This window comes from Bacillus rossius, chromosome 10 (genome assembly GCF_032445375.1).
Source record: "Bacillus rossius redtenbacheri isolate Brsri chromosome 10, Brsri_v3, whole genome shotgun sequence".
Classification (NCBI taxonomy): domain Eukaryota; kingdom Metazoa; phylum Arthropoda; class Insecta; order Phasmatodea; family Bacillidae; genus Bacillus; species Bacillus rossius.
This window is the reverse complement of record NC_086337.1, coordinates 42,870,214-42,882,367: the sequence shown is the minus strand read 5'-3', so window position 1 is coordinate 42,882,367 and position 12,154 is coordinate 42,870,214. Positions and strand designations below refer to the sequence as shown.

At 44.8% G+C, this 12,154-nt stretch overlaps 1 protein-coding gene across 1 annotated transcript in view; it reads right to left on the bottom strand.

Annotated features, from left to right (window-relative positions):
- Window positions 1-12,154, bottom strand: part of LOC134536026 (pneumococcal serine-rich repeat protein) — a 608,959-nt gene that overhangs the window by 19,778 nt on the left and 577,027 nt on the right. The window contains exons 11-16 of the mRNA XM_063375537.1: window positions 9,530-9,714; window positions 7,804-8,011; window positions 5,612-5,835; window positions 3,467-4,797; window positions 2,732-2,991; window positions 779-991 (exon numbers count right to left, since the gene is read on the bottom strand). Of these exons, the coding sequence (XP_063231607.1) occupies window positions 779-991; window positions 2,732-2,991; window positions 3,467-4,797; window positions 5,612-5,835; window positions 7,804-8,011; window positions 9,530-9,714 (2,421 nt within the window). The remainder of the gene's footprint in view (window positions 1-778; window positions 992-2,731; window positions 2,992-3,466; window positions 4,798-5,611; window positions 5,836-7,803; window positions 8,012-9,529; window positions 9,715-12,154) is intronic.

Genomic DNA, 12,154 nt, shown 5'->3' with positions numbered 1-12,154 from the left:
TGTAACCATGACAATTCACAAGAAAGTTGGTTGTCAATATTTACACCTGAGGTTGGAAAACAATATTAACAAAACATACTTGTAGGATAGCTATAAGAAGGTCTTTAATGAACATGCAAAAACCATACTTGTGTAAAACATTTCACCACAATGATGCATGTATGACCTCTAGCGTATTTCTTGGGGTACATTTGTTTTTTCTGCACATATTTAGTACTATTAGGTATTTGCTTTATTACTCTGTGTTAACAATCATGCCAGGTCTGAATTTCACCACTCAAAAAAAATGTAATAACCCACCACTGGAATTACATTCTGCACTATATATTTGGTGAAATCATATAAAACTTATAAAGACCATAACCTTGGCAATTTGTATTAACCAAATCATTGCAGTTTTTTTTAATATCAGGAGTAAAAAATTTTCAGTTTGTATTCAATCCAAAAATATTAATTAAACATCTCAAACTTTTACGCAAATGTGTACAATGGAAACAGCAATACAGAGAATAAGCAATATATTATTTATGTAATTCTACTTAATTTCCTTGTACAGTGAAATAAACTGAATATAAAACACTATAAAACCATAAAATATTATTAAAAATCTCTACAGCTAGCCGTTTTAAAATTTTTTTAAAAATCCAAGATATGTGGGTTTAGATCCACATTTCAAATGCATTTTCATCATCAAAGGTAAAATGTTATAATTTTTTTTAAAAAAACTTTCATGTTCTTTCGTGTCCACACGATTGGTCCGGTGGCGTGCGAAACTCACCCTCGGCATCTGTGCAGACCTTGCTGATGCCCGGGTCCCACAGGAGGTGCTCGTACGACGGCTCCCGGTTCGCCTTCTCCCGGTCCGGGTTCCACTTAGGTACCGCGCTCTGGTACTCGGCGCCCACGTTTATGTGAGGGGTGCCGTCGCTCTCCGGCGCCGGGTCGCCGCACGGCTGGCTCTCGTCGGGGCTCGGAGACTCCGCGCTGCCGTCTGAATGTACAGCAGAGTGTCTCGATTAGTTGCGGTTCCATATCATCCAAGATGATCTTAACTGCCAAATGCCAGCAAAGACTGGTGAAACATTTGCGTGAGAACCTAGAAAATGATCTAAATGTTGCCGAAACTCTAAAGAAAATTAACCTCAAACACGCCATTTACTGATTGGGCAAATAAATAAGTGAGTGAAGTGAAAGAATCCACACCAAAGAAAAGCTGGAAGAAACATCACCCCGAAAAAATGACGCCACTTCGCCAACTGGAAACGAAGACAATTTTCTTATTGCGTCCATGTTTTCCGAAATTTAGCTTATCATAGTTTGCCGCAGTCCGAATTATATCTACTACCTACATCTAAAATACACGTAGGAGGCAGAAAAATCAATGAACATAGGTCCATAAATACTTTTGTTTATTGTTAGAGCTGCTACAGTGTACAACAAGATATGTACATTGGCTCCCTTTTATGTGGAATTCTACATCAACAAAGTACACAACAAACCATACGTATGGCGTGTTGTGTTCCGTGCACACAATCTCCAAAGTTCCTGGGTTCAATTCTGGACCGGTTTAGAGGCCAATTCATGATATTACAGTGTCTACAAATAACTGGTGAACCAAATTCCGGACTTTTTCCAAAACACCCATTAAAAATTTCTACAAATTTTTAAAAATATATTATAGGTTTATTATAGATATATATAATAATAATAAGAAAAAAAATAACATTTTAAAAAACAAATCTATTTTTGCAGGAACATGCAGATATTTATGTTATAAAGATAAAAACCCATTGATAAATTCAACGTGACTTATGTAAAGCCTCTATTTTATTATGCGACTATAAATTGAAGCGAGGTGTCAAAAACAAATAGCAAGTTAGTAAAAGGGTGCTGGAAATTAAAGTTTTGAGGCTTCCAATACTGTTACTTTTTATTTCAGGACTTTTGTGACCTATTTTCGTGACTTTCGTTACCCGTGGACACAATGAGCGTGGTCATCCCTGCGGTGAAGGCTGGGAGTACACACCAGCCAGCCTCCGGGCTCATGCCCCAACCATGTCAGTCTCTGATGACGACCATGTCAGTCTCTGACGACGACCATGTCAGTCTCTGACGACGACCATCTCAGTCTCTGACGACGACCATGTCAGTCTCTGACGACGACCATGTCAGTCTCTGACGACGACCATGTCAGTCTCTGATGACGACCATGTCAGTCTCTGACGACGACCATGTCAGTGTCTGACGACGACCATGTCAGTCTCTGATGACGACCATGTCAGTCTCCCATGATGACCTTGTCAGTCTCTGATGATGACCATGTCAGTCTCTGACGACGACCATGTCAGTCTCTGATGACAACCATGTAAGTCTTTGATGACGACCATGTCAGTCTTTGACGACGACCATGTCAGTCTATGACGACGACCATGTCAGTCTCTGATGACAACCTTGTCAGTCTCTGATGACGACCTTGTCAGTCTCTGACGACGACCATGTCAGTCTCTGATGATGACCATGTCAGTCTTTGATGATGAGCTTGTCAGTCTTTGATGACGACCATGTCAGTCTCTGATGACGACCTTGTCAGTCTCTGACGACGACCATGTCAGTCTCTGACGACGACCATGTCAGTCTCTGATGACGACCTTGTCAGTCTCTGATGACGACCATGTCAGTCTCTGACGACGACCTTGTCAGTCTCTGACGACGACTTGAGGGAAGCACTTACTCTGCGAGGTGGTGGTGGTGGAGCTGGGCCACGCGGCGGGGACGGGCGAGGCGGCGGCCTGCCAGTACAGGCCCTGCCCCTGGCGGGACGGGCTGAGCATGGGGGCGGGCGTGTAGGGCAGGCGCGGGCCGCCCATGCCGGAGTCCCTGGACCGCACGCTCCTCAGCCTCGACTGGTACGAGGGGTGGGGGTGAGGGGGCAGGTACAGCGGCTCCGGCCGCAACCTCTTGCGCGTCACCCTGATGGGGCTCGCAGGGATTCTGATAACATACACACACAAAAACAAAATATTACTTTACCCAACTGGTCCAAAGAAAAGGACATCAGCATTGGAAAACTGAATTATGGTCTAACACCTATCGATGATGAGAGGCAATGAGACGAGAATAACACATCGATGGAATGAACGAATGCGTGTAAAATGGGAGAACCTCGAGGATTTACAGAGGCTCACGGCAAAAACCTCCTCCGCGCTTCCCACTTGTGAAATGTCATAGTTTTGATTTCCGCAGGGAATCAGAGTCAGGTTGCTTTGGTGGGGAGAAGAGTGATATGACCACTCGACCACGGTGGTACCCCGGGGATCAGTTATTAAGGTGCTATAAAGAATTTTTTACTTTTTTTGCACTTTTCACAAAAAAATACCTGGTAGACAAATCCATTATTATTTGAAAGTAAGAGGGTCAGATTAAATAAATAAAAAAAAGTTTTCTTTTTTATAGGAAAAAATCCTACCTAGTGGGGCTGAGAAAGACATCATCGTCGACTTCCTCCTTGATGTTGTCTATCGCTACTTGCAGCCTGGGCCTCTGACTCCTGCTGCTGAAGCCGCTGGCGTTGTGATGGTGGTGGTGGTGGTGGTGGTAGTGGGGACTGTGCTGCGACGACAGCTTGCCCAGCAGGCGAGACCTGCCGGGGTCTTCCTTCTTCTGGAAGACCGCCAGGCCGCCGGCGCCGCCGCCCGAGATGCCGTTCGCGCCGGACATGACGAGGCCCTTGCCCTGGCACGGCGCCGCCGCCTGGAAGAACTTCAACTCCCCGTTGCTGTCGACCATTATGCCCGCCAGCCCCGCGCCCGACATGCCCAGGTCGACCATGCCGTTGCCGCCGACCAGCTTGTACGAGTGCATGCCGCCGAAGTCGAACCTCTTCCTGCTGGCGAAGTCTTTGGGGCTGCTGGAGAGCAAGGGGTCCTCCGAGTTGGGCATCATGTGCGACTGGAGAGCGTGGTGCGGGGACAGCGGGAAGGACACCTGGCCCTGGGCGGGCGCGAAGGCGGCGGACGGCAGGGGCGACGACACGGACGAGGACGACGCGGGCACGCTGGACAGCGACAGCGGGGACGGAACGGGGGTGGCCGACAGCGGCGACTGCGGCGGCGGCGGGGAAGGGTTCACCAGCGACTGGTACAGCCCGAGCCCGTGCGAGCGCATGCAGCCCTGGCCGCCCAGGGACTCCACGGGGAGCACCTCGGACAGGGCCTCCTCGACGGCCGCCGAGCTGGACATGGTGGAGGTGTAGAAGGCCGCGGAGAGGGGCGAAGACACGGGCGGCACGTGGCCGCCGTGCGAGATGACGGACTGCACGAAGCCGTCGGCGGCGCCCTGCTGCGGAGAGGACAGCGGCAGGCCGCCGGTGACCAGCCCGCCGTGGCTGAAGGACGGCGACTGTCCCTCCTGGCTGGCGGGCGGAGTGGGGTACGTGAAGCCGGGGGAGTCGTGGTGCGCGAGCGGCGAGGGCAAGGGCGAGTTGGCGCCCAGCATGGTGTGCGGCGAGCCGGCGTAGCTCGCGAAGTCCTTCTGCTGGAGCGGCGACGGGGAGGGCTGGTAGGACAGGTCCTTGGGGAGGGGCGAGTGCTGGCCGTAGGGGGAGAAGTCCGCGAGGCCGACGGGCAGCGGGGAGTTGAGCACCGCCTGGAAGTCCTGCGAGATGCCGTGGCCGTTCTGCGACTGGAACTGCGCGACCCCGGGGCTGCTGACGGCGGCGCTCTGGTAGTCCTCCAGCGAGGCGATGTCCTGCAGGTGCTCGGCCGCCGCCTGGTCCTGGAGGAGGGAGGCTGCCTGCAACTGGGACACGGACCAGGCTGTCACCGCACTGTCCTCGATCTCTGGGACCGTGGTCGCTGGCGCGATACTTGTGTTGCAGTTCAACATCCGAGTGGTTCTGAGCCCACCCTTATCTTGGAGTTGGATATTTGAATCCAAAAATGACCAAGACACAAAAGTGTGATTAATTACGTGCAATAACAAACCAAGACCATCAATATATATATATATATATATATATATATATATATATATATATATATATATCAGTGTGCGAAATATTTTTGAGTTAAAATGATTTATAAGTACTTAGTGTACACAATCATTGAACATATCTACTTTTAGCAGAGAACCGTTCTCCAAAATTTAAACTATCTAGTCAGTTGGCAGTACTGAAAAAAAAAGTATCATGATGAATGTGAAGGGTGCTGTACATATCTCTGCTAGTGGGCGGACGGGCGGACAGGCAGACAGACGGACGGACGGACGGACAGACGGACGGACGGACAGACAGACGGGCGGACGGGCGGGCGGACCGGCGGACCGGCGGACAGACGGACAGACGGACGGGCAGACAGACGTACGGACGGACGGTCGGACGGGCGGACGGACAGACGGGCGGACGGACAGACGGAAGGACGGCGGGCGGAAAGACAGACGGAAGGACGGCGGGCGGAAAGACAGACGGACGGACAGACAGACGGACGGACGGACGGACAGACAAATGGATGAGTGGATGGATGGCGAACAGACGCGACAGACTCGCTCTCACACGCCATATTGGTTTTTTCTGTATGGACTCGGCCCCCAGCGGAGGGAGGGGTAAGAGGGGTACCTGTATGGACTCGGCCAGCTGCGCCGGGTCCACGCCGTGCAGCAGCATGGTGTCTTGCACCGACTGCTGGAACATGTCGTCCTGCAGGCTGGGCGAGAAGTAGCCGGCGTCCTCGCCCTGGTAGCTCAGCGAGTACGTCTCGCCGCCCGTGAAGCTCAGCTGCAGCTGCTGCTGCGCCGGCTGCGGGCTGGGGCTGGCCGAGCTGCTGTTGGAGCTGTGGTGGCCTGCGCGACGGGACAAGACCCCCCGTCCGCCATCTTGGACCACCTTCAGTCAGAGCTTTGAATATATATACTGTACAGAAGTCGCCAGCCCAGGTTAAAATTTCTAATACGGTTTTGATGTAGTTGGTTAATTCACCGCCGCAATCGCCACCATCTCTAGGGCATCGACTTGTGGTGGTCCCTAGCGGACAAGTCGTCGCCTGAGAATTGGAGTGTTCTATGTCCATTGAAATCGGAACTGAGATATAAGCATTTGAAAGTTCAAACAACTATGAATATCATGACATAGAACAAAATAATATTGGTCTTAAATTAAGAACAAGCATTTTTGTGTGCGTAGACGTGTGTGGATATAGTACAAATGAATACTAATATTAATTTACGTCCATAGCATAAAAAACCTAAAAAGTGGACATAGAACACTCCAATACTCAGGCGGCGAAGTGTCGAACTCTTCAAACACCCCTTCCCCCTCCCGTTGAACGACCTTGAGCTGCAGAGAATGATAGGTGGGGGGTGCGGGGAATGACAGCGGGCGACAGTGCTGCGCTCTAACGTGTAAATAACAACCTAAGACGATACAGGGCGTTACGGCAGCGCCCAGCAGCGGTGAAGTTCCCAAGCTGCTCATCATACGCTCCTGAAAAACGTAGAGTAAATCCTATCCACTCGCGACTTCTACACAGTATATATATATATTCAAAGGTCAGAGCGAGAGTGAGTCTGAATTCGACCGACAAACAGTTTCATCAAGGGATAAATACTTTTGAAACCTCTGCACGACTTATGGTGTAAAGTGGTTCACCGAGACCGTCATACGTCTTTGAAGTTGGGGGCGGAACAACATTTTTATTGTAAAATGACAGAGAAAGTATTTAAGACGTAACACAGAGCGTCTGGATTACGTTTGATCGAATGAAGTTCTTCATAATTGTGGGTAGTAACACGTCACAAAAAAAAAATTGGTTGTCTGTAAAGTCGGTTTACGGACGATAGTTTAACGTGACGTCATAACAAAAACATTGATGAAATGATTGACCCAGAAGAAAATGAAATATCATATTAGACCTGAGACTGAGCCATAATAGGTATTTGCAACTAAACCATTTAGGCATTAAAATTATTATATTCTTTGAGAAAGAATTTTTTTTTTTAAATTTTTCTATCTTTTGTATGATAAAATCTACCTCTGCATACTTTTATGAATAAAATTGAATCATTTTTATTGAATTATCACTATTTTGTATGGATACAAAGAAGGAGTGAAATGATATCTACAAATTAATTTGTTAAATTTATTTTTATTTGCATTCATTAATTCAATTATATTTATTACATTTGTAGTGTCGCGCGCGCCGTATTTATTTTTACAAGAACAAAAATGAAAGTATTGCAGCGGCCGGTATTCGAACCGTCAACCTTTGGATTGGTTGTCAGCGATGCTAACCGCACGGCCACGAGGCCAAATTGTATACAATTGTTTCAGATGTTACATAACCATATATATATTTATAAAAATTTTGTTTTGTGTTGTGGAAGTTTTAAAAACGTATGCAGTCCGCCATGTTTATTTCTTATAGTGGTAGGCGGGAAATTAATAACTGTACCGATTGTGCTGAAAATCGGTGGACGATCGTTAAATTACACAATGTTAATAATTCAAACGACGAAGAAAATATGATTGAAAAGTCAAATCGACGGTTGTTCCAATCGAGTGGAAGAGAGAATGCCCACGCATGCGTAAACAGGACACATCCGTAGTGGGACAATGTGCGTCACGGGGCACTTTTTTTTTTCTTCCGTGCGTGCAGTCGGCGTTCATCGATTTATCGGACGTTGTCACGTCAAAAAAAAAAAATGGACCCGGGAAGCACTTGAGACCACGAGTCGTGCAGAGGTTTTCAACTCGCCGCGTCGGTCGAAGTGAGGATCCCGCCACGCGGAGCGCACCCAGCGACTCGCGCGCACCTGGGTCGGAGCTGGAGCGCTTGACGGCGGCGGTGCTCCTCTTGAGCAGCAGCTCGGCGAGGGCGACTGCCTCGTGGTGGTCGGCGGCGGCGGCGGCGGCTGCGCTGGGCGCGCGCGGCGACACGAAGTGCTCCGAGTCCGAGTGCCGGCGCGCCTTCTCGGCGAGAACCTGTTGTTGTTGCTGCTGCTGCTGCTGCTGCTGCTGCTGCTGGCGGAGCACGCGAGGAAACAAGGAGCTTAGAACACCGAGCTCCTAAGAGAAGCATGTACTGTTACACTCATACAGAGTATTTTACCGTTAATTGTTTTTGGTCGATGAGCATCAAAATTTTAATTATGTTTAGCTATGGTATGAAATTAGTACTGTGATATGTAGAAAACAAATTTTGCTCTATGGCACCTGATATATCTATCTTTGGTAAAAAGAAAACGGTTGTTATTACATGTAATCATAGAAAAGAGAGGGAGGGATAGAAAGGCCACTCTCTGAATAACAGCTAGAACGCTATTTGCAGCGCTGTTGTGGCCGTGCACAGTACTAATCGTATAAACATTTGGTGGAAGAATGACCTAAGTAGCTATTTATGCTAAAACCACCTATGTCACAAGCTAGCATTACTATTGAAGTTTGCAATCACATCTACAGCATTAAGAGGGTGGAGAGTTTTCAGCTTCTCGACGTTTATTCTCTGTATCCATTCATTGTATACCGTTTCTTCGTAAACTGGGAAGCGGTGTCTAACATCAAATTTATCATCGCAACCAGGCACACAGCATTTTCGTACACATGTAATGGAGAGGAGAATAAACAGAAGAAAATAAAAGTGTGTGTTCATTTGGAATATTGTGATGATTATTTTATAAAAGATGTAAATTGTTATAAATTTGGTGTTCCAGACTATATCAATAAGGACCTTTATTACTCACTCAGTGGTCTAAAAGTAAGTGGTCTTATGCTCGTTACGTATGTAGCTAAGCCGGCGCACAAAATTTTAATATTCATCAAACCAATGTAATAAGTTTAAATAGTTACTGCTGGAACCAGTACAAGCAGAAGAATATTGTCATATACAAGGAGTTCTGATCGTTACAGGAGAATGCACGAACCAAAGAAACAACACTAAGGTGACATTTTTTTAAATTAGAGGATTAGGAGGTGAAAAGGCGGCTATACAAACGACCATTTTAATTACCCCCATTTTGTTCCCTAGTTTATAAGGTAAAGTGTATGTAATCGAATAACAGTTTATTTAATTGGTTTTGTCAGGAAATGCGCAAGGGAATGCATCATCATAAAGGAAAAAGCCATACAATTATATGAAAAGTTGGGAGGTATTCTAGAAAAGTTTTGCACTAGTGAAGGATGGCTTCATAAAAGGAAGTTATGTCATGGCATACGACATATGATAATTATGCTGCTGAAGAATTTGTACATAAAATTTTAGCAGTTGGCTAAAGAACAGAATCTTGTGCCTGAACAAGTTTACAATGTAGACGAAACGGGCCTTAATTACAAAATGCTTCCAAACTCTTGATGCTAAAAATGAACCTAAGAAAAAAATTACACGCATTACGGAATATGAAAATGAAACAAATATATGCGCCAGAAACAACCCTCCCGCCCACACAGCAGATATTGATGAAAAGGCCCCAAGAATGCACGGTTTTAAAGACGATCAAGCAAGGTTCGGATCTAGCGAAGGTTCGGAGACATCTGATGCTTCACCTGCTGCTGCTGCTGCTGCTGCACCTGCTGCTGCTGCTGGGGAGGAGGCGCCGGCACCACGAACGACGACAGCTTGATGTTGAGGTCGGGCGGATCCTTGCCCGCCAACCCCGGCGACGAGCTGGCGTAAGGGCTGGGCCCGGTGGACGAGGCGACGGTGCGGAGGGAGCTCATCGCGTCGCTGGCTGCAAGCGATCATCATCATCATCATCATCATCATCATCATCATCATCATCATCCACCCCCCCCCCCCCCCTCAACCCACTCAGGGTCAGCGGCACAACACACGCGCTCCCGCACATAACACGGCGGGGCGACTCTTGGACTCTGCGGCGTCCTGGGGGCCATGCAAGAGTTTTCAACGTCGCCATACAGGACGTCCCAGTTCCACTCGTGTACTATATCAGTTTACTTTTGACTGTTTACAACTAATCATATAACAAATTGAACGTTACAATGCGCACATTCAACCTAAAGTCCAATATTATTCCCACACTCTGGCTAACACGTCCCGGAGTAACGGGGGGGCAAATAGCCTCTTGTATTCCTGTTTCTCAACTCTGGCGGCGGAACGTAAACACGATCGTTTATAAAGCCCCAAAGGAAATAGTGTCAGGTGAACGTGGAGGCCAGCGAAAATAAGAGCTCTGTAGTCTCGGGGGCGCGCGGAAGACTCCCATACTGGAAGACTACCATAATGGTTATATTCCGCCTGGCCTCTAGCACTAAAATGTGTAAAGTTAAACTTTATATAAAAAAATATTTTAAAAATCTGTACGGATATAAAAAAATTATACTCCAGGCTGAATCTGTACTTTGAAGTCAAACCATAATTATTTATTTGGCTACATCTGCATGATTACATGGTAACTGGGTAATTTTATTTAAGCTAATTGTTGCACAATATTGGTTAGACGCCCAAAACATTTGCTGAAGCGTAGTGTTTGCATTGTGGAAACAGTTTTAAATGACTGTGTTTTATAGAAGTGACTTTTTAACGATGTAGATGATAATTAATACATACTAACCATCATCAGACGTGATCAAAATATTTTTCGCATTGTTTTAGGCTTTATACAATATGGCGATGGCGAGGTAAAAAAAAAATTACTTCACCTACGTCACAGCATGCCGTCTTCTGAAGAAGACCCGAACAGTTCCGAATTTTACCTAAGTAAAAGATTAGGTTAGGTTCGTTCAGTGTAATAAATAACAGTTTTATTTAAATATTTTACGGGAGGTTAGGTTAGCGCTCGTTATTCATAATACTCTATGATCATAAAACATAGTAAATTCTTGCACGAGCGACCGGCAAACTTCGGGGAAATTTCGGAATTGTTCGTGTGCGACTCTTATCCCTGTTGAACTGTACACTGTAAAAAAAACCAGTAAAAATACACGTACAAAAGTCAGGTAATTTTACATTTCCTGTGAGTAACTTGTAAATACATGTACATTGTGCGTGTAATTTTACAGAAATGTACCTATTTATACATATTATAGTACATTAACAAGATAAAAAAACACAAATATACTGGAAAATTTACTTGAAAAATGTGTGAAAATACATATTTATATGTACATGTAAAATCCACCAGGAATTAGTATTATTACACGAATTTATGTGATTTTACAGTCACATTTGTCATTATATTATAACACGTACATCAGTGTAAAACTACCCATTATATTTTTCACTAAATTGTAGTACATTCTTTGTGTAAAATAACACAAGAAGTACTACTAAATAGCCATAAAATGTGTGTAAAAATACAATATAGAAAGTACGGGTAAAAAACTATAACAATAAGTATTATTACATGAATGTATGTAATTTTACAACTACAACAGTCACTGTATTAAAACACGTACATCAGTGTAAAACTACCCATTATTCTGTTACACTTAGAAAGTGGTATATTCGTAGTGTAAAATAACACCAGAAGTACTACTAAATAACCATAAAAAGGGTGTAAAAATACAAAATATTAGTACGGGTAAAAATACCCTAACAATAAGTAATATTACACAAATTTATGTAATTTTACAACCACAACAGTCATTGTGTTAAAACACGTACATCAGTGTAAAACTACCCATTATTCTGTTACACTTAAAAAGTTGTACATTCGTAGTGTAAAATAACACAAGAAGTACTGGTATTTAACCATATAGTGGATGTAAAAATACAAAATCGAAAGTACGGGTAAAAATACCCTAACAATAAGTAATATTACACAAATTTATGTAATTTTACAACTACAACAGTCATTGTGTTAAAACACGTACATCAGCGTAAAACTACCCATTATTCTGTTACACTTAAAAAGTGGTACATTCGTAGTGTAAAATAACACAAGAATTGTGGTATTTAGCCATAAAATGGTGTAAAAATACAAAATCGAAAGTACTAGTAAAAATAACCTAACAATAAGTAATATTACGCAAATTTATGTAATTTTACAACCACAACAGTATTTGTTAAAACACGTACATCAGTTTAAAACTACCCATAATTCTGTTACACTTAAAAAGTGGTACATTCGTAGTGTAAAATAACACAAGAAGTACTGGTATTTAACCATATAGTGGATGTAAAAATACAAAATCGAAAGTACGGGTAAA